Source organism: Hyla sarda, chromosome 9, assembly GCF_029499605.1.
Source record: "Hyla sarda isolate aHylSar1 chromosome 9, aHylSar1.hap1, whole genome shotgun sequence".
Taxonomy (NCBI): domain Eukaryota; kingdom Metazoa; phylum Chordata; class Amphibia; order Anura; family Hylidae; genus Hyla; species Hyla sarda.
This window is the reverse complement of record NC_079197.1, coordinates 25,019,379-25,042,190: the sequence shown is the minus strand read 5'-3', so window position 1 is coordinate 25,042,190 and position 22,812 is coordinate 25,019,379. Positions and strand designations below refer to the sequence as shown.

Below are 22,812 nucleotides of genomic sequence, written 5' to 3'. Positions count from 1 at the left end.
AAGATTTGCTTTTCAGTTCCCTGGGAAAGTTGGGTGACAAATGCCTGCTTTTAGGTTCCAACAGTAGATGTGATCCAGTTGTCCTACAATTCTGCGTCATTATGTAGTGTTGTATTCACTACTCCGGTGACGGTAGATATCTGGTGTTTTCTTTTCAGGTCCCTAGGAAAGCTGGGTGACAACCGCCATTACATCCCCAACAGTGGATGTCACTCTGCTTTCTTTGAGTTCTGATTGATAGTTCTGCCTAGGTCTGTAGCACTGTATCCACTACTCCTGTCTCCTTATATAACTAGGATGATTTGCTTTTCAGGTTGCTGGGAAAGCTGGGTCACACGTTTCTTCATTGGTTTACTTATATAAATCCCCTGCAGTCAATGTAACCTAGCTTTCCTAGAGTACTGACTGATAACCCTGCCTAGTTATTTAGGGACAGATCCACTACTCCTGTGTCCTTGTTTATCTAGTATGATTTGCTTTTCAGTTCCCCGGAAAAGCTGGGTGGCAACTGCCTTTAGGTTCCCACAGTAGATGTGTCCTAGAGTTCTGATTGTCAGTTCTGCCTAGTTATGTATTGTGGTATCCAGCATTTGTTCTATGTAGGGTTTGCTTGCAGTGGATGTCACTCAGCTTTCCTAGAGTCCTGATTGACAATTCTGCCTAGGTTTTAGGGATGTATCCACCACTCCTGTCTCCATGGGTAACCAGAAATATTTGTTTTTCAGGTTGCTGGGAAGGCTGGGTGACACATTTTTTTTCCTTATTTTTAAATTTATATACACCCCCCCCCCCCCCCACAGTGGATGTAACCCAGCTTTCCTACAATCTTTATTGACTTAGACTTCTGCCTTTGTCTACAGCCGTGTTTTCCAAACAGTGTGTCTCCTGCTGTTGCAAAACTACAACTCCAAGCATGCCCGGACAGCCTTCGGCTGTCCGAGCATGCTGGGAGTTGTAGTTTTGCAACAGCTGGAGGCACCCTGGTTGGGAAACTCTACTTTATGAGATCATTGGGATGGTCTGACCCCTAGTGGTCACTGTGCAAGGTAAGGCTGAGTTGCAGTTGCCCATGGCAACCAATCAGATCCCTTCTTTCATTTTTCACAGGTCTCTTTAAAAGTGAAAGCAGCAATCTGATTGGTTGCCATGGGCACAGTTTTTGATAAATCTCCCCCTAAGTCTTCCGTTTCGTTCAGGGCCCATTCGGCTGTTTTTTTTCTTGAGCAGTACGGACCCTGAAACGGGTCGGAACACAATGGACACTGCCTGGTCCCAACGGACCCCATTTACTTGAATGGGATCCGGTAGTTTAGCGGAGAAAAAAAAATAGTATCCGATGGCAATGTGAACGAGGCCTAAAGAGTGAAATGGACATCGCGCTACAACAGTGTCATTGTCCCATCGTGCTTACGATCGCTTGGGGGTCTTTGAAGCAAAGAAATATCCTAGAGCTGTGTTCCCCAACCTGCTGCTATCTAGTTGTTGCAAAACTACAAGACCCAGCATGCCCTGTGTGCCGCACACAGTTATAAGGCAACTGGAAAAGGATTTTGCAAATAGGCCGCCCCTTTAAAGGGTTATACCGGAGGAAAAAATACTATTTTAAAGTCAACTGGCTCCAGAAAGTTAAAGGAGAACTCCAGGATGTACAAATTGTCCCCTATCCTAAGGATAGGGGATAAGTGTTAGATCGATGAGGGTCCGACCGCTGGGGCCCCCCTGCGATCTCCTGAACAGAGCCCCGACTCCCTGCATGAAACGAGCGTTTTCGACCACAGCACGAAGCTGCGGCCGACACACCCCATCCATGCAGTTCTATGGCAGAGTCGGAGATTGCCATATGCAGCGCTCTGGCTCTGCCATAGAACTGTATGGAACGGGCGTGTCGGCCGCCGATTCCGGCGGTGGTCGAAAATGCCCGTTCCATGCAGGGAACCGGGGCTCTGTTCAGGAGATCGCGGGGGGGGGAGTGGGGACTATGGGGCCCAGAGGTCGGAGCCTCCACGATCTAAAACTTATCCCCTATCCTTGAAAGGGTATTCCAGGCAAACACTTTTTTTTTTTTTATATATATATATATCAACTGGCTCCAGAAAGTTAAACAGATTTGTAAATGACTTCTATAAAAAAATCTTAATCCTTTCAGTACTTATGAGCTTGTGAAGTTAAGGTTGTTCTTTTCTGTCTAAGTGCTCTCTGATGACACCTGTCTCGGGAAACGCCCAGTTTAGAAGAGATTTGCTTCTAAACTGGGCATTTCCCGAGACAAGTGTCATCAGAGAGGACTTAGACAGAAAAGAACAACCTTAACTTCAGAAGCTCATAAGTACTGAAAGGATTAAGATTTTTTAATAGAAGTCATTTACAAATCTGTTTAACTTTCTGGAGCCAGTTGATATATATATAAAAAAAAAGTTTTTTTTCCTGGATAACCCCTTTAAGATAGGGGATAATTTGTACATCCCGGAGGTATCCTTTTAAACAGATTTGTAAATGACTTCTATTTAAAAATCTTATCAGCTGCTGTATGCTCCAGAGGAAGTTGTGTAGTTCTTTTCCAGTCTGACCACAGTGTTCTCTGCTGACACCTCTGTCTGTATCAGGAGCGGCCTAAAGCAGGAACAAATCCCCATAGCAAACCTCTCCTTCTCCAGGCAGTTTCTGACACAGACAGAGGTGGCAGCAGAGAGCGCTGTGGTCAGACTGGAAAGAACTACACAACTTCCTCTGTAGTATACAGCAGCTGATAAGTACTGGAAGCGTTAAGATTTTTAAAGAGAAGTAATTTACAAATCTGTTTAACTTTCTGGCACCAGTTGACTTAAAAATATAATTTTTCCTACGGACGACCCCTTTAACAGTGCAGTTGTCTGTCATCATGGAGCCTGCTTGTTGATGGTCTCCAGTCATGTACAGTGCTCCCTCAAGTTACAATATGAATTGGTTCCAGGAGGACCATTGTATGTTGAAACCATTGTATGTTGAGACCATAACTCTATGGAAACCTGGTAATTGGTTCTGAAGAAACCAAAAATGTCATCAAAAAATAGGAAAAAAGTGAGGATTAAAGAAAAATAAGTAGATAACGAATACAGATAAAGCAAATCCTTACATATAAAAGTAAGAATGATCTGCAGGGAGCTGTAAATCACGGTCTATTTCAGTGTTTCCCAACCAGGGTGTCTCCAGCTGTTGCAAAACTACAACTCCCAGCATGCTGGGAGTTGTAGTTTTGCAACAGCTGGAGGCAACGTCTTTGGGAAACACTGGTCTATGTAGAGGACAGAAGCTTCTTCAGGGTCCTGTAAAGAACACGTAATGTCCTAAAAAAAAGGCAAATGGAGCCGCACTCACCTGATGCCCAAGGGAGAAGCTAACCCTGGCACAGGTAAAGAGTACAGAACATGTAATACCTCCCTGTACTGTAGGGGGCGTTACCAGACACCGGTCAGTGGATACACTTCAGTAATATAGGTAAAGAGTACAGAACATGTAATACCTCCCTGTACTGTAGGGGGCGTTACCAGACACCAGTCAGTGCATACACTTCAGTAATACAGGTAAAGAGTACAGAACATGTAATACCTCCCTGTACTGTAGGGGGCGCTACCAGACACTAGCCGGTGCATGCACTTTAGGAATACACAGGTTTACCAGTGAAATATCCATTCTGATTGGTCAGTTCTTCCAGCCATTGACACGTTTTGCAGATTCCATAGCATTGTATGTTGAGTCTGGTTTCAAGTTACAATGGTCCAGAAAAGACCATTGTATGTTGAAACTATTGTATGTTGAGGTCATTGTAAGTTGAGGGATCACTGTATACAGTAAAAACATGTGAAAGCAGCAGAACTCACAATGAAATGTTCCATAGAAAACATATTCCGTAGGTTTTCCTCCTGCTGACTGTGCCGCCCTCTATGGCTGTTAATGTGATGTATTATTTGCCCCAGGCCAGGGAGGAGGCAGAGGAAGTAAGATAAAGCTCTGCCTGTGACTAGTATCGGATACATGTCAGATCCCTGACTACTTTCCACCTGCGGCTGATCTACACGTCCCAGCATGCCCTGACAGCTTATGGGTATCGGAGCATGCTGGGAGTTGTAGTTCTGCCACAGGTTGGAGATCTTTCATGTAGCCACTGGTGCCTGAACAGATTTTGTAAATTATTTCTATTTAAAAAAAATATATAATAATCTTAATCCTTCCAGTACTTATCAGCTGCTGTATGCTCCAGAGGAAGTTCTTTTCTTTTTGAATTTCCTTTCTGTCTGTCCACAGTGCTCTCTGCCGACACCTCTGTCCATGTCAGGAACTGTCCGGAGCAGGAGAGGTTTGCTTATGGGGATTTTCTCCTGCTCTGGACACAGTTCCTGACACGGACAGAGGTGTCAGCAGAGAGCAGACTGGAAAAAAAAACTACACAACTTCCTCTGGAGCATACAGCAGCTGATAAATACGGGAAGGATTAAGATAGTAGAACCGGAAGTTCTTTTCTTTTTTTAAATTTCTTTCCAGTCTGACCACAGTGCACCTCTGTCCATGTCAGGAACTGTCCAGAGCATACTTCCTCTGGAGCATACAGCAGCTGATAACTACGGGAAGGATTAAGATAGTAGAACAGGAAGTTCTTTTCTTTTTTAAATTTCTTTCCAGTCTGACCACAGTGCTCTCTGCTGACACCTCTGTCCATGTCAGGAACTGTCCAGAGTAAGCAAATCCCCATAGCAAACCTCTCCTGCTCTGAACAGTTCCTGAGACAGACAGACAGAGGTGTCAGCAGAGAGCACTGTGGTCAGAAAGAAAGGAAAGTTCTTTTCAAAAAGAAAAGAACTTCCTGTGGAGCATACAGCAGCTGATAAGTACTGGAAGGGTTACGATTTTTTAAATAGAAGTAATTTACAAATCTGTTTAACTTTCTGGCAGCAGTTGATAAAAAAAAAAAAAAAAAAAAAAATAATAATAATAATTAAATGTTCTCCACCGGAGTACCCCTTTAATCACAGGTGGAGCTTTGGGGGGTAAATTCACAAATCCGCCATGTGTGAATTCACTCTGAGCTTACTTCTCCCCCTTTGACTGCCTAGGGCAGTAGTCTCAAACTGTGGCCCTCCAGATGTTGCAACACGTCAACTCCCAGCATGCCCGGACAGCCGTTGGCTTTCCGGGCATGCTGGGAGTTGACGTTTTGCAACATCTGGAGGGCCACAGTTTGAGACCACTGGCCTAGGGCAAACTACACTAGCTCCTATCCAACCACAGTGCAGTCAATACTGTGGTTTTTTTGAAACCTAGAAGGGCCAGAATCTAAGCCTATTAGACTATGTTCGTACCTCAGAATTTTCCGTGCGGACATTCCAGAGACTGCGGGCACCAGCATTACGTGCCAGCGCTCATAAACTCCGTGCGGAGTCCGCAAAAAGAACGAACAGTTTCCTTCTTTCTGCGGACACGATATTCGGAATTTCCGTGCCGGAAACATCTGGCACGGAAATTCCACCATGTGCACAGCGCAGCACAGTCTCGTTTAATTCAACGGGACTCTGCTGCAGCGGAATCTCCGCGCTGAATTCCGATGCGGAATCCGGTGCGGAAATCTCGACGTGGGAACGTGGCCTTAGGGTATGTTCACACTACGGAATTTCCGCTAGCATAATTGAGCTTGGAATTCCGCGGTGTGAACCTTTGCCTTGGTGTGAATGGGTCTTCAGCGGACCCGTTCACATTGATCCGCCGAAATTACACGAGCGCTGAATTGCCGCCAGTGGTGACGTGCAGGGCCGGAGGTTTTCTGTTGCGGCCTCTAGATGCGATTCCACACCCTTGCAGCCTTGTAAAAAGCCGGGCCTACTTATCGGACAACTCCAATGGGGTGTCCGATCAACGGGATCTCCAGCCTTGAGTCCCCCAGCCCCCAACTTCTAAGACAAACCCCACCTCAGCCGGTGATTGGTGAAAAGGTCACCAGTTGCCCATAGTAACCAATCAGGTTGCCGCTTTCATTTTCCAAAGACCTTTTTAAAAATGAAAGAAGCGATCTGATTGGTTGCTATGGGCAACTGGTCAACTTTTCCTTTGCACAGGTTTTGATAAATCTCCCTCATTATGTGCAGGTTTTGTGCAATTTCTTATTCAAAGTGATTTTGCCTATAATCATATGAGTTTTTGGTTTTTAAATAAAGATTTGAAGATTTTAAGCTGTGGTTGCTCATTGTATTTTTACAGCATTTCGCGTTTTGTTTTACAGCATTTTTTACTTCTTTATCCTGCATTTTGGCTGTGTTAGGCTGGGTTCACACCACTTTTTTTCAAATACGGTAACCTTATACAGTTTTCCGCAAAAAAAGTATACGACCGTATCCGAAACCGTATGCATAGAGAATGCATTGTAAAACGTATTCCAAATGTTGTGTACGGTTGCATCCGTTTTGTCTCGGATACGGTTTTGCCGATTTTTGAACCGTAGGCAAAAACGCTGTCGACCACGTTTTTGCCCCCGGTTGGAAAACCGTATGCGAACCGTATGCGGTTCTTTTAACATTGTTGTCTATGAGAACCGTACACAGAATTTCAGAATACGGTTGCACACGGTTTTTCTAATCCGTTTTTGGAGTTGACACATGTGCAGATTGGAATTTCAATAGGACAATAATAACTTTATTAAATTGCTGGAAAACTAATTCCAACAAAATAGCAAAACCGTTGGCAAAAACTGATGCAAACGGATAGAACCGTACGGGGAAAAACCGTATACGTTTTAATTTGGAGTCCTACGGTTGCATACGGTTTTTGCCATACATTTTTTTAGCGGAAAACCATATACGGTAACCGTATTTGAAAAACATGGTGTGAACCCAGCCTTACTGCAATAATTTTCCAAGATCGTAGTAAAATTGACACATTTTTACTGCAATTTGCGCAGTTTAGGTAAAATATCACCATTCTTGCCACAATGTTTGGAAAATTATAACAGCAAAACCGAAAACAAAGGTAGCAAATGTGTGAACAGAGCCTTAGGGGAAGTGTATAACTACTAGGGGTGTGAATCGCCAAGAATTTGGCGATTCGATTCGAATCGCGATACCAGTGTGGCGATTCGATATATCCCGATATATCGCGATACCGTCTAGGTGACGATACATCGCGATATATCCCGATATATTGCCCACCTGGGAGCATTCATAGATCCCAATAGACGCCGCTGTCAGCTTTGACAGCGGCGATCTAGTACTCCGGTGCACACTTTTCTCATGTTATCCCGTCCGGGCTGCAAAATAAAATAAAACGCACTTTATCTTACCTGCCAACGAGCCCGCGGAGCTCCGGTACAGTCCGGTACAGGTGTTCGGTCCCTGGGCTGTATTCTTCTTACTTCCTGTTAGTCCGGCACGTCACATGGAGCTTCAGCCTATCACCAGCGGAGGCGGGACATCGCTGCGGCTGGTGATAGGCTGAAGGTCCGTGTGACGTGCCGGACTAACAGGAAGTAAGAAGAATACAGCCCGGGGACCGAACACCTGTACCGGACTGTACCGGAGCTCCGCGGGCTCGTTGGCAGGTAAGATACGGGCGTCCGCAGATAAAAATTTCACATCCCTAAAAGAATCGATTCAAAAATATTTTGAATCGATTCTGTATCGGCAAATGAAAAATCGCGATTATCGTGAGAATCGATTTTTTCTTACATCCCTAATAACTACTGTGTGTCCTTGTCATATAAAAATAGCAGCAGCAGTATACAGATAGAGCAGGAGGGGAGAAGTATAATTACTACATTTTGTGATCCCATAGAGATAACAGCAGCAGTATAGAGATATAGCTGGAGGAGAGGTGTATAACTACTCTATATCCCTATCCAGTAGAGATAGCTGCAGCAGTATACAGATAGAGCTGGAGGGGAGGTGCAGAACTACTGTATAACCTGATCCATGGAGATAGCTGCAGCAGTATACAGATAGAGGAATGATGTATATCTACTGTATATCCTGATCCCATAGAGATAGCAGCATCAGTATACAGATAGAGCAGGATGGGAGGTGTATAAATAATATATAACCTGACCCATAGAGATAGCTGCAGCAGTATACAGATAGAGCTGGAGGGGAGGTGTATAACAACTATATAACCTGATCCATAGAGATAGCTGTGACAGTATACAGATGGAGGAAAGATGTGTATCTACTATATATCCTGATCCCATAGAGATAGCAGCAGCAGCAGCAGCATACAGATAGAGCTGGAGGGGAGGTGTATAAATACTATATTACCTGATCCCATAGAGATAGCGGTAGCAGTATACAGATGGAGATGGAAGGGAAGTGTATAACTACTTTTATATCCTGATCCCATAGAAATAGCAGCAGTATACAGATCTGGGAGGGGAGGGGTCTGTGAGCTTGCAGGAGTGGATCTGGTAGGTGATGATGTCATCATGTAGTTCACAGGAAGTCAGCTGACCCAGGACTGACATCCTCTGACCCACACTAAGCATGGTGAGTCAAACTGATGACCACATGACCAAGTTACAGTAATAAAAGGCGTGGATGCAGCTGCGCTGGAAAAAGCTAATGGCGCTGTACGACTAGTGATGGTGAGTGTGCATAATATGGGAAAAGTAACCACCCGGAGTGCTTCTTTAAAGAGGTATTCCCATCTCATCATGTGATGACATACTACCTAGGGTATTGGTGGGGGGAAAGTAGGGGGTTTCAGCGTTTTATTTTTATTGAACATATTTTACTGCATATCATTTATCTTTATCCATGAATTATTTGCTTACTACATGAGTGTTTTCCAGACAGTGTGCCTCCAGCTATTGCAAAACTACAACTCCCAGCATGCCCGGACAGCCGAAGGCTGTCCGGGCATGCTGGGAGTTGTAGTTTTGCACTAGCTGAGTATTTTGTGACCCCCCCCCCACCCGTTAACCTTGGTCCTCTTAGAAGATCAAGGTTATTTTGAGCCGCACTATTTCCGTTTTTTTACTTGTTCTTTTCTCCGGCCATGGTCCTTTAGGTCAGGCGGTGACCTTTCACCTGCATTTATAGTGATGCTCATCCGTGAGTCAGCATTTTATAGCCGGAGCTGAGCTCTGGGACTATTCATTATGGAGAAAAACGGACGGTCAGCACCGCGGCTCATTGATCCGCACTGATCCCTCCTAGCGCTGGGTTCCTGGTTTGTCGGGCAACATCCGTGTGTTCTTCCCAGGTGTTTGTTGGCGTCCTCTAGGTTTTCTGGCTTCATCCCACATTTACATCAGACTCTTGAGTGCTATAAAACCCTGCAAGACCGAGGCTGAATATTAAAGGGGTACTCCGGTGAAAAACAATTTTTTATTTATTTTTATTTTTTTTAAACTGGTGCCAGAAAGTTCTACAGATTTGTAAATTACTTCTATTTAAAAATCTTAACCCTTCCAGTACTTATCAGCTGCTGTATGCTCCACAGGAAGTTCTTTTCTTTTAAAAATGTCTTTCCAGTCTGACCACAGTGCTCTCTGCTGACCCCTCTGCCCATGTCGGGAACTGTCCAGAGTAGGAGCGAATCCCCATAGCAAACCTCTCCTGCTCTGGACAGTTCCTGAGACAGAGGTGTCAGCAGAGAGAGCACTGTGGTCAGACAGAAAGGAAAGTTCTTTTTCAAAAAGAAAAGAACTTCCTGTGGAGCATACAGCAGCTGATAAGTATTGGAAGGGTTAAGATTTTTTAAATAGAAGTCATTTACAAATCTGTTTAACTTTCTGGCACCAGTTGATTAAAAAAAAAATATTGTTTTTCACCTTTTTTTCCACCCTTTAAAGATAGTTGAACTCTAAGGCTATACTGTATTGGGACGGCGGAAAATGTGCGCACAGACATTCCGCACATTTGAAAGTTAAGCCGGTGCTAGGACCGATCACAAATGCGCCGTCTCCATAGACGTCAATGCATTTCCAAGCAGAATCCACAGAAACAATGAACAGATTCATTGTTTCCGCAGATGCCAAAATAGGGAAATTCTACCGCATGCACAGTGCAGCAGAATCCCACTGAAATCAGCAACATTTCTGAGCTGATTATTTCTGCAGAATTTCTGCCGTGTTGTTATGGCCTAAGAAACCATGCACAATATAGAATTTCCAAATGTAATTACGCATTTGAAATTTCGATGTCCTATTGTTGTTAATGGGATTTTGTCGCACAGTCCACACTACAGAACTTGTAGTCGCGGAAATTCATCAAATAAAGTAATAAACATGTTTATACTTTCTGCAGAATACCTAGCGAAATGCATTGCCGGCTATGGGGACTGGCAATGTCTGCATGGTCCTGCATGGTCCTTCAGTATCTCTGAAATTTCGTATGTGTGCACAGGAGGGAATCAATTTAGTATTCTTTTTGCACCTGTTTCCTGGCGCATTTTGCACAGTTTTTGCCCTTTGTCTTTGACTGTTGAAACACATTTATCAAGGTGTTTTTTTTTTAAATTAATTAATTAATTTATTTATTTATTTATTTTTTAAACATTTATAAAGCTTTTTATTTTAATATTTTTTTTGCGACATTTTACTTTTAGCTTTAAAAGGGGGGCATGATTTGTGTTGTCGGCTTATGTTTATATTTTAAATAAATGTTTCTGTTGTATATTTTTTGATAGGAAAAAAGTAGAAAACAAACAGTTTTGGAGTCACAAGAGTAAAAGAGTATAAAGTCCAACTTAAAAGGAATGAGAGAAAAGCATATCTATCCCCCTAGGCCAGTCATAAGACCAAAGACCAAAAACATTAAAAATAAAAATAAAAAGTAAGCAGAATATTTGACTAAAACTAATACAGTGTTTCCCAACCTGGGTGTGTCTTCAGCTGTTGCATAACTGCAGCTTTTACCATGCCCTGATATGATGTGAGTTGTAGTTTTGCAACAGCTGGAGGCACATTGGTTGGGAAACGCTGGGTCAACCATTGTCTGTTTAAAGAATGTGGCTGCTCCCCAAAAGACACAATGGCCAGTCCAACCTTGCAGTGGGGAGATGAGGGGACAGTAATGACTGTGACACAGGAAGAGATGAGAGGACAGTAATGACTGTGACACAGGAAGAGATGAGAGGACAGTAATGACTGATCACATGATGTCACATAATGTATATGTTAGTGTAGTGCACTGATGATGGGTATATGTTAGGGTAGTGCACTGATGATAGGTATATATTAGGGTAGTGCACTGATGATAGGTATATGTTAGGGTAGTGCAGTGATGATGGGTATATGTTAGGGTAGTGCACTGATGATGGGTATATGTTAGGGTAGTGCACTGATGATAGGTATATATTAGGGTAGTGCACTGATGATAGGTATATGTTAGGGTAGTGCACTGATGATAGGTATATGTTAGGGTAGTGCACTGATGATAGGTATATGTTAGGGAAGTGCACTGATGATAGGTATATGTTAGGGAAGTGCACTGATGATAGGTATATGTTAGGGTAGTGCACTAATGATGGGTATATGTTAGGGAAGTGCACTGATGATGGGTATATGTTAGGGTAGTGCACTGATGATAGGTATATGTTAGGGAAGTGCACTGATGATGGGTATATGTTAGGGTAGTGCACTGATGATAGGTATATATTAGGGTAGTGCACTGATGATAGGTATATGTTAGGGTAGTGCACTGATGATAGGTATATATTAGGGTAGTGCACTGATGATGGGTATATGTTAGGGTAGTGCACTGATGATAGGTATATATCAGGGTAGTGCACTGATGATAGGTATATATTAGGGAAGTGCACTGATGATGGGTATATGTTAGGGTAGTGCACTGATGATAGGTTTATGTTAGGGTAGTGCACTGATGATAGGTATATGTTAGGGTAGTGCACTGATGATGGGTATATGTTAGGGTAGTGCACTGATGATAGGTATATGTTAGGGAAGTGCACTGATGATAGGTATATGTTAGGGAAGTGCACTGATGATAGGTATATGTTAGGGTAGTGCACTAATGATGGGTATATGTTAGGGAAGTGCACTGATGATAGGTATATGTTAGGGAAGTGCACTGATGATAGGTATATGTTAGGGTAGTGCACTAATGATGGGTATATGTTAGGGAAGTGCACTGATGATAGGTATATGTTAGGGAAGTGCACTGATGATAGGTATATGTTAGGGTAGTGCACTGATGATGGGTATATGTTAGGGTAGTGCACTGATGATGGGTATATGTTAGGGTAGTGCACTGATGATAGGTATATGTTAGGGTAGTGCACTGATGATAGATATATGTTAGGGTAGTGCACTGATGATGGGTATATATTAGGGTAGTGCACTGATGATAGGTATATGTTAGGGTAGTGCACTAATGATGGGTATATGTTAGGGTAGTGCACTGATGATAGGTATATGTTAGGGTAGTGCACTGATGATAGATATATGTTAGGGTAGTGCACTGATGATGGGTATATGTTAGGGTAGTGCACTGATGATGGGTATATGTTAGGGTAGTGCACTGATGATGGGTATATATTAGGGTAGTGCACTGATGATGGGTATATGTTAGGGTAGTGCACTGATGATGGGTATATGTTAGGGTAGTGCACTGATGATGGGTATATGTTAGGCTAGTGCACTGATGATAGGTATATATTAGGGTAGTGCACTGATGATGGGTATATATTAGGGTAGTGCACTGATGATGGGTATATGTAAGGGTAGTGCACTGATGTGTTAGGGTAGTGCACTGATGTGTTAGGGTAGTGCACTGATGATGGGTATATGTAAGGGTAGTGCACTGATGATGGGTATATGTAAGGGTAGTGCACTGATGATGGGTATATATTAGGGTAGTGCACTGATGATGGGTATATGTTAGGGTAGTGCACTGATGATGGGTATATATTAGGGTAGTGCACTGATGATGGGTATATGTTAGGGTAGTGCACTGATGATGGGTATATGTTAGGGTAGTGCACTGATGTGTTAGGGTAGTGCACTGATGATGGGTATATGTTAGGGTAGTGCACTGATGATAGGTATATGTTAGGGTAGTGCACTGATGATAGGTATATGTTAGGGTAGTGCACTGATGATAGGTATATGTTAGGGTAGTGCGCTTTGTCTATGTAAGTCCCTTTAGTGGCCGATATAATCCGCTTCATGTTCTTCCTGTTTTCTTAGACCGTCTGCCGCTTCTCTGCTCATCCAGGGTTTGGCGAGGTTTCCACCTTCTATACACTATGGGTGAGATAGATGATTTCTGTCCTCACCTGGATTCAATTGGAGAAGTCACCAAGGAGGATCTGATCTTAAAATCCAAGGTGAGATATAGGACTCGAGTGGGTAACGTCTTAGACATATGAAGGTATGGCGTTCATGGTCAGATAGTATGGGGCAGTGGGGCCCTCACACTTAGCTGCTTCCGTACCCCCAATGCAATGGGAAGGGATCAGGGTCTGGGGTCCCCCAGTCTAGCAGTGAGAAGTAGTCACAGTGATTAGATCACTAACATTTTGAAGGATGAAATATCAATTTAATTCCCTACTACCGCATTGCCTTCATAAATGGGTCTGGGCTGGTGCAAGGATTTTTGACACCTTAGGCAAAAGCTAATTTTATATTTACCCTGCCCATTGGCTCCGCCCTTTCACACGCCCAACCTTATTACTAGGGTGACGCACTGTAACAAACCTCCTCCTCATGTAATCTCCTTACTACTGGGGTGACACACTGTAACAAACCTCCTCATGTAATCTCCTTACTACTGGGGTGACACACTGTAACAAACCTCCTCATGTAATCTCCTCACTACTGGGATGACACACTGTAACAAACCTCATCCCCATTTAATTACCTTACTACTGGGGTGACACACTGAAACAAACCTCTTCCCCATGTAATTACCTTACTACTGGGGTGACACACTGTAACAAACCTCCTCCTCATGTAATCTCCTTACTACTGGGGTGACACACTGTAACAAACATCCTCCCCATGTAATTATCTTACTACTGGCGTGACACACTGTAACAAACCTCCTCCTTATGTAATCTCCTTACTACTGGGGTGACACACTGTAACAAACCTCCTCCTCATGTAATCTCCTTACTACTGGGGTGACACACTAACAAACCTCCTCCTTATGTAATCTCCTTACTACTGGGGTGGCACACTGTAACAAACCTCCTCCCCATGTAATTACCTTCCTACTGGGGTGACACACTGTAACAAACCCCCTCCTCATGTAATCCCCTAACTACTGGGGTGACACACTGTAACAAACCTCCTCCTCATGTAATCCCCTAACTACTGGGGTGACACGGTGGTGCTGGCTGGGCTGGTGCTTCAGATGATAGCTGGCTACTATCTTCCATGCGGCATGCAGACTGGCACCCCCATCAAGAGGGCGCTCTAGGCGGCCCCCTTTTTTTCCCATAGGCAGAACTGTCCTTGAATGGATGTGTCTTAAACTCATACTGCATGCCAACCCAATTGCCAGGGGGTGACCACCATTGTTTTGAGGAGTGTACACAACAATCCCCCATTTCATGTGCAGTCCGCTCCATTTCATTTCCCATTCCCCCGCCGAAAATCAAATGTAAGGTCATAAATGCAGGATTTTACAGGCACGTAATCGCGATTGGCTAATATCATTGATTGATTGTGCAATAAATCGTGCAGCCCTTGCGTAGACCCACAGTGTTGGAATTATATAGGGTTTTATCTTCACTTTCTTTCCATAGGGAACATGTGAGTCGTGTGGAGCTGGTGGACCCAACCTGTGGGCCTGTTTGCAGGTAAGTGGCTTATAACTGATCGATACTCTCACAATGGAGAGGACATTGAGTTGTTTTTGTGACCACCCCCTCTGCTTTTAGGACGGATGTCAGTACGTGGGATGTGGCGAGTCCTATGCCGATCACAGTACATTACATGCCCAGGTGACTGAACAACCCTCTGGATATTTATTGGGTCAGTATGGTTGGGTATTGACTTAAATAAATTTCCTTCCCATTGTCCTTGGGTCTTCCAGGTTAAGAAGCACAATCTGACGGTGAACCTGACCACCTTCCGGGTTTGGTGTTACGCCTGTGAGAAGGAAGTTTTCTTGGACTCCAGGGTTCCTTCTCCTACTCACTCCCAGTCGACCTCTCCCAAGCTGAGCCACCGGGTACGTCACCATAGCAGGACTTGTAGATAGAGAACCACTTATATGTCATATGTCTTGTAGGTTCCTGCCATAGATAGCATAGTATTGTAAGTAGAGATAATCCTTCTTGGGTATTACGGTTTTGTGTTTACAATAGACACAGATAACTTGAGTTCTCTGCTCTCTGTAGGATGTACCTGCTGCTGTCCACCCCTTAAAGTCAGTCCCCATCGCAGTGGCCGATGATGGAGAGTCAGAGAGCGATGACGACGACCTAAAGCCCAGAGGTCAGTGCATTGATCTGATAGGAGGCTGCACGTATGGCCAACAATGATCAGTCACATGACACTTGTGTATATTGCAGTTTTACGTATTGATAGTTAGTAGGGGTCATAGAGATCTAGCAATTCTATAAAAAAAAAAATCACAAAGAAGCGATATCGTGCACTCACCGCGTAGTACGCATGTTCAATCCTGGAGGCTCAGGGTCCGGGAGACATCCATGGATGTAGTAGAAGCGCTCGGAGGCTACGCCAGCCGTTTCACACGGTAATCCAAGCCAATTTGTAATACCACACACAACCTGGAGACAGACGTGGAGCTGTTTTTGAAAGAAATTAGATCTGTTTTTCTATTCCTGGATAACCCCTTCAAGTGGGGGACTTCATGCATTTATATTCAGGTCACCGTCTTTTGTCCCTAGGTCTTACAGGCATGAAGAACATCGGTAATTCATGTTACATGAATGCTGCCCTGCAAGCACTTTCCAACTGGTAAGATTTTGAGGGTCATGTGTCATATCTACTGCGATACAGGATGCTTTTCCCACTGTACTTGGGGGCAGGAAAGAAGCCATCTTGGTCAGTTATATACTGGCTCCTTCTACCTTTAATGTTAGTTTTGTATATACAGTATAATTCTGTTCATCATAACCCCTTTGCTTGGGGGAAACGCACTCCTATACTGAGGTGGGACAGCCAGGTGACAGTCCACATTCACTTAAAGGGGTACTCCGCCCCTAGACATCTTATCCCCTATCCAAAGGATAGGGGATAAGATGTTAGATCGCCGGGGTCCCGCTGCTGCAGCACCCCGCTATCATTACAGCACAGAGCGAGTTCGCTCTGCACGTAATGACGCGCAATACAGGGGCCGGAGCATTGTTACGTCACGGCTCCGCCCCTCGTTACGTCACGGCCCGCCCCTTTCAATACAAGTCTATGGGAGGGGGCGCGGCGGTCGTCACGCCCCCTGCCATAGACTTGCATTAAGGGGATGGGCCATGATGTCACGAGGGGCGGAGCCATGACGTCACGCGGCTCCGTCCCCTGTATCGCCCGTCGCTCTGTGCAGTAATGATAGCGGGGTGCCGCAGCGGGGATCCCGGGGCTCCCCAGCAGCGGGACCGCGGCGATCTGACATCTTATCCCCTATCCTTTTGGATAGGGGATAAGATGTCTAGGGGCGGAGTACCCCTTTAAAGGGGTACTCAAGTGGAAAACATTTTTTTCAATCACCTAGTGCCAGAAACAGATTTTAAATTACTACTATTTAAAAATCGTAATCCTTTCAGTACTTATCAGCTGCTAAATGATCCACAGGAAGTTCTTTTCTTTTTGAATTTCCTTTCTGCCTGACCACAGTGCTCTCTGCTGACACCTCTGTCCATGTCATGAACTGTCCAGAGCAGGAGAGGTTTGCTATAGGGGATTTGCTCCTACTCTGGACAGTTCCTGATAGGGACAGAGGTGTCAGCAGAGAGCACTGTGGTCAGGCAGAAAAGAAATTCAAAAATTTCTACCGAAGTACCCCTTTAAAGCAGTGTTTCCCGTTCAGGGTGTCTCCAGCTGTTTTGTGAAACTACAACTCACAGCATGCTGGGAGTTGTAGTTTTGCAACAGCTGGAGGCACCATCGTTGGGAAACACTGACTTAAAAGTAAGTAAGTGATGCCAACACACCATTCTAGGGTGTCTGTTCAGTAAATGATCACCATCCTGTACTCAGACTCTGCATCATTCTATAGTACAAAGAAAATAAACTTTCTAATATATAGTTGGTTGGTTCTTCCTGTTGGGGTCCTTTTTGTTTATATTTAGTTTGTTTCTGAGAAAATCTTGTCTAATAAAAATATTTTATAAAATAAAAGAAAGCTTACTGAGAAATCATGTTACATATGGCCCATTAATATCTATGGAGAAAGGAGGAGACAGAGTGAAACACTGACTTAAAGCTGCAGTATTGGATCAGTGGGTCCCTCTCTCACCCCAGTATTAGATTCACAGCAGCGGTACTGCTATATCATCCATGCTGCGGCTGCCAATACTGGGGTGAGACAGTGAAGCACTTTACTAGAGCATCTCTGTGTCCATAGAAAAAGTTGCCGAGTTGCCCATAGCAACCAATCAGATCACTTCTTTCATTTCTCAGAGGCCTTTTCAAAAATGAAAAAAGCGATCTCATTGGTTGCTATGGGCAACTCGGCAACTCTTCCTCTGGACAGGTTTTGATAAATCTCCCTATTTACCCTTTGCCTCCTCCTCCTCCCTTTTCCATAGACTTAGAACTGGAAATGCATTTTCCTTATTCCTCATATTAAACCATTTCTTTTTGCAGCCCTCCATTAACACAGTTCTTTTTAGAGTGTGGGGGTCTGGTGCGGACAGACAAGAAGCCTGCGCTGTGCAAGAGCTACCAGAAACTAATTTCCGAATTATGGCATAAGAAGCGGTAAGTGGAAACAATATCTTGTCTCATTCCAGAACCTTCCAAATAAAACGGATACACTGTCTTTTACCTAGAGCCGGGTCTCAGTGGGCGGAGCATTATACAGGGATTCTCTCATTGGTGTACATGTGTCAGGCTCCACCCCTGCGGTTCCTGCACTTTTGCATTTTGGGTTCTTTAATTTTCTTTCTACTCTATCACTTTCTTCTCAGGCCTAGTTATGTGGTACCCTCAAGCCTGTCCCATGGAATCAAGCTGGTTAACCCTTTATTTCGAGGATATGCCCAACAGGTAAGTCACAGATTTTCAGATTTTTCTGGCCAGGTCTTCTAATCCGAACTCTATAAACTCTTGGTCATTTTAGTTGTCACCCTACTGTTAAAGAGTACCCTCATGATCTTGTTAAATTTTATAATCCTCCCAGTTCACTGCCCCCATCATGATAAAGCACCCCCTGCTTTTATTTTTATTATTTTTTTAGTTTTCTATCTTGATATTGCTCTGTATTTTCTGCTATGTCAGATTCACAGACTGGGAAGGGGCGTTTTCCAGCAGTTGTGACATCATCTGAAGCCATACAGGGGAGAACCTCCTCCCTCACTCTGCTACACACACAGCCCAGAGCAGTTCATTGTGTGAGAAGAGCTATAATTGGCTAAGGCTGCACACATCCCCCTCAGCACTGCAGACAGTATTTCTAGATACTCTAGACAAGTAGGGAGACACCTAGTGGCAGCTTTGTTAAACACAAAAAAACATAGAAAACTTCATAAAAAAAAAAAAAATCTAAGTACATTACAAAGATGTTTTTTATTTACCATAAGGAGTGCAATAGCAAAAAAATAGTTTTAACGACAGTGCCCTATTTAACCAAATATTCTTATCCATTTCATTGGAATCACAGGATACCCAGGAATTCCTGCGTTGCCTTATGGACCAGCTACACGAGGAACTTAAGGAACCGGCACCCTGTTATAACCAAGAACGGGAAGAAGAGGAGAGGGAGGAGCAGCGGGAGATGGAGCGCGGCACCACAGAGGATGACTTTCTGTCCTGTGATTCTGGTGGAGAGATGGGTGACAGTGAAGGGGGCGGAGGGGTGGGCTCCTTGGCGGAGATGGAGCTTTTGATCCGGGAAGATGCGGGGAGGTCTATCTCTGAGAAGGAAAAGCTGAAAGAGCGAAGACTGTCGTATTGTCACCGCAGGACCAGCTCCGAGCAGGCAGATGAAGATGCCGATGTGGACACAGCAATGATACCAGGTAGGATAAGCAATGTCCAGCTGTACAGGCCTAGAGCTCTTCCTTATAACCGCATGGATATTTCCAAACTTGTATAAAGGTTCAGTCAGAAAGTGATAATAGGGCAGTGAATGACCACAAATGGTTCAGTAGTTCACTGCAGTAATGATGTGACCCAATGCCCATGTTGCCGTGATATTAGTATTGATGGCACGTGACCACTACTGTAGGTGTGACACATCATTGCTGCAGCCATTGTAGCCGTGTCCCCCCTTTTGTCACGCCAGGTGCCACACCAATGCTTCAGTGGTCCACCGCAGCAATGGGGGGACTCACCCAAAACAAAAGCGTGGCAGTCAATCATTGGCGGCAGAAGCAGTGATATCAATATGGTTGGCATGTCGCCACGTTGAGTATGATAAATCATTGCTGCTAGTAGTGAAGGACCAGTGTGACCATGATGGGGGTTTTACCTAGTGCTGGGCGATATACCGGTTCATACCGAATACTGGTGTGTTTTTTCTGTACGATATGAATTATCAGCCGCAGTGCGCTGTGGAACTAATCATATGACCCGCGGGCTCTGCTTTTCCTCTAACCCCCCCACCGAATGAACTATCAGTCGCAGCGCTGTCCCCACATCGGGGGACTAATCATGTTACCCGCAATCGCTGCTCTCCTTCTCTTCCTGTGAGCCGCGGGTGCTGCAAATGAATGAGTTGTGAGCCGCGGGCACAGGACGGAAACGGAAGCTGTCACCTCCCCCTGCATGCGCTGAAAGCCAGTGGGCCACGGCGCTGCAGAACTTCTAATCAGCGTGACAGCTTCCGTTCTCCGTCCTGTGCCCGCGGCTCACAACTCATTCATTTCCAGTGCCACATTACTTTAAAGGAGAATTATCATGTAAGAAAACGGTTATCCAGGGGATAAGTTTTAGATCGTGGTGGGTCTGAGCGCTGGGGCCCTGTTTGGAGCCCAAGCTCTCCTTCACAGCTGTGCGTCACAACCCCTTCCTGAAGCGGGGGCCGCCACGCCTCCTCAATATAGCTCTATAGATGAGCCATTCGGCAATCTTCGACTCTTCCATAGAGCTATATAGAGAAGCATGGTGCCCGCGCTTCGGGCAGGGGTTGTGACGTGTCGCTGTGAAGGAGAGCCGGGGCTCCAAACAGGACCCCCCGTGATCTAAAACTTATCCCCTATCCTTTGGATAGGGGATAAGTTTTCTTACATGATACTTTTTCTTTAAAGTAACAGATTTTGAGCAGTGGTCTCCAAACTGTGAACCTTTGGCTGTTGCAAAACTACAACTCCCAGCATGCACGGACCGCCGTTGGCTGTCCGGGCATGCTAGGAGTTGTAGTTTTGCAACAGCCAAAGTTGGAGTTTGGAGATCACTGGTTTACATAATTTGTTGCCTTTACAGCTTCTACATGGATTGTTACCCAGCTTTCCAGGAGTCTTAAATAGTAATTCTAGTTTAAAGGGGTACTCCGGTGAAATTTTTTTCTTCTTTTAAATCAACTGGTGGCAGAAAGTTAAACATATTTGTAAATTACTTCTATTAAAAAATCGTAATCCTTCCAGTACTTATTAGCTGCTGAATGCTACAGAGAAAATTCCTTTCTTTTTGGAACACTGATGACATCACGAGCACAGTGCTCTCTGCTGACATCTTTGTCCATTTTAGCAATGGTGCATAGCAGATGTATGCTAAGAGCAGCATGGTGGCTCAGTGGTTAGCACAGCTGCCTTACAGTGCTGGGGACTTGGGTTCAAATCCCACTAAGGACAACAATAAATAAAGTTATTATTATTATTATTATAATAACGTCAGCAGAGAGAACTGTGCTCGTGATGTCATCAGATAGAATTCCAAAAAGAAAGGAATTTCCTCTGTAGTATTCAGCAGCTAATAAGTACAGGAAGGATTAAGATTTTTTAATAGAAGTAATTTACAAATCTGTTTAACTTCCTGCCACCAGTTGATTTAAAAGAAAAAAGGTTTTCACCGGAGTACCCCTTTAATATGCCATGGTACATACCTTGATCCCATATTACTGCATACTCAGGCTATTCCAGAGACTAGCAAAGCTGGGTAAGCTGCAGCCGCAGTCTTATTAGTTGTCAGCCACCTTTGCCAGAACCATATGTATTGCTGATCAGAAATGATAGCTTCTTACGTGTGGGGAGGTCGCTTTTGTAGACATCATGTATTGGTGTTGTTTTTACCTCCTTGTATGATTTTCCGAATACAAGGTGACCTGGTCCATGTGATCACCTGGCTTTCTTTTCTGGCCCTTGCAGAGCCTGACAATGAGGCCTACATGCACTGCTCTTCTCGGCCCTGCAGTCCGCACCCTCCGGAGGCGCACGCAAAACTCTCCAGCAGCCCGCCTCGCTCCAGCCCACTACGCACAGCACACTCCTATGTCTTAAAGAAAGGTAAGTGCAAATTATGATGTATAGAATATAACAGGAGGGACAGGCCGCTGATAACCCCCACTAATACTGGCAATGGACCAGGTTAAAGGGGTTTTTGGATTAGCTCTTACCTCCCATGCACATATATAGTCAGGAAAGTGAGTATATTGTACATTCAGAGGGTGTGTATGGCTAATACACTCCCTGTGATTGTATAATCCCGCCCATCACCTGATAGCCACGCCCATTTGTCAGATTCCTTGATTTGTAAGACAAACTATAAACCCTCATATCTCAGGAAAACAAGGGGGACAAAGAATTAGTCAGCCAGCACTTTAGTTGATACCAAACTATTATATGGACCTGGCCTACAGGTGCACGCTACTAGGAAAACAAGGTCATATCAAGAAACAGTAAAAAGGTGTGTGATCAGGGCACCATACAGACCCCTGCATATCTAATATTGATGGCCTATCTATTAAAGGGGTTATCTATCATGATGGGGTTTTAGTACTTACCTGATAAGCAGTAATGGACATGCTTAGGAAGGATCCCTTCTTGTCTTAAGGCTAAATGACTTTATTGGGAGTCCACCATAACGCTGCTGCTATATTTTTGTAAATTGGCTATTTCCTGTTGGAGTTCTCTTCCTCCAACTACTGGTCCCAGGATCCCTTGTATGTAAGTGTGAGTTCACTTTTTTCCCTCCCATACATCAGCCACCCCACCCATTGAAGCACACATGGGACAATTCCCAGCAGCCCTGTGGAGAATGATTCACCCCACACACACATCCAGTGATGTAATGTCTAGGGCTGCATGGGTAGACCTGTAACAAAACTTATTTTGTATGCTGTTAAAAATAAACCTCGGGGCAAAGATCACATAAGAATTGTGGGACCACCATCAAACACAGGTACAGACACTATATTATGAACTACACTAACTTAACAGCCCTTGTAGCATAGTCAAAAAAAATAAATCTGTAATACCCCTTTAAAACTGACTGTGATCTTCTGCTCCTGCACTTTATTTCATTTTGTTTGCAGCGCAAGTCGTGAGCGGAGGGAAACGCAGGTCGGAAATCAAATATCGCAGCGTCATTTCTGATATCTTCGATGGGACAATTCTGAGTCTGGTTCAGTGTCTGACATGTGACAGGGTATGTATCTGGTTCAGTGCATTGCAGTCCTGACTGTGCAACACAGTAGCACCATATGTTATTGTTTAAAGGGGTTCTCCGGTGGAAAACATTTTTTTTTTTTTTTTTAATCAACTGGTGCCAGAAAGTTA

General features: G+C 44.3%; 1 protein-coding gene across 4 annotated transcripts in view; it reads left to right on the top strand.

Annotated features, from left to right (window-relative positions):
* Positions 1 to 22,812, top strand: part of USP20 (ubiquitin specific peptidase 20) — a 107,523-nt gene that overhangs the window by 61,280 nt on the left and 23,431 nt on the right. For 2 of the 4 annotated variants that reach the window (XM_056540243.1, XM_056540242.1), the window contains 11 exons: positions 13,160 to 13,299; positions 14,722 to 14,775; positions 14,857 to 14,919; positions 15,012 to 15,149; positions 15,319 to 15,415; positions 15,832 to 15,901; positions 17,744 to 17,857; positions 18,067 to 18,145; positions 18,759 to 19,116; positions 21,403 to 21,540; positions 22,569 to 22,681. In XM_056540243.1, coding sequence (XP_056396218.1) covers positions 13,219 to 13,299; positions 14,722 to 14,775; positions 14,857 to 14,919; positions 15,012 to 15,149; positions 15,319 to 15,415; positions 15,832 to 15,901; positions 17,744 to 17,857; positions 18,067 to 18,145; positions 18,759 to 19,116; positions 21,403 to 21,540; positions 22,569 to 22,681 — 1,305 coding nt within the window. In that variant the 5' untranslated portion in view covers positions 13,160 to 13,218. Of the gene's footprint in view, positions 1 to 8,458; positions 8,591 to 10,649; positions 10,785 to 13,159; positions 13,300 to 14,721; positions 14,776 to 14,856; positions 14,920 to 15,011; positions 15,150 to 15,318; positions 15,416 to 15,831; positions 15,902 to 17,743; positions 17,858 to 18,066; positions 18,146 to 18,758; positions 19,117 to 21,402; positions 21,541 to 22,568; positions 22,682 to 22,812 lie in introns of those variants that run through there. The other 2 variants (XM_056540245.1, XM_056540244.1) reach the window with 2 other exon arrangements.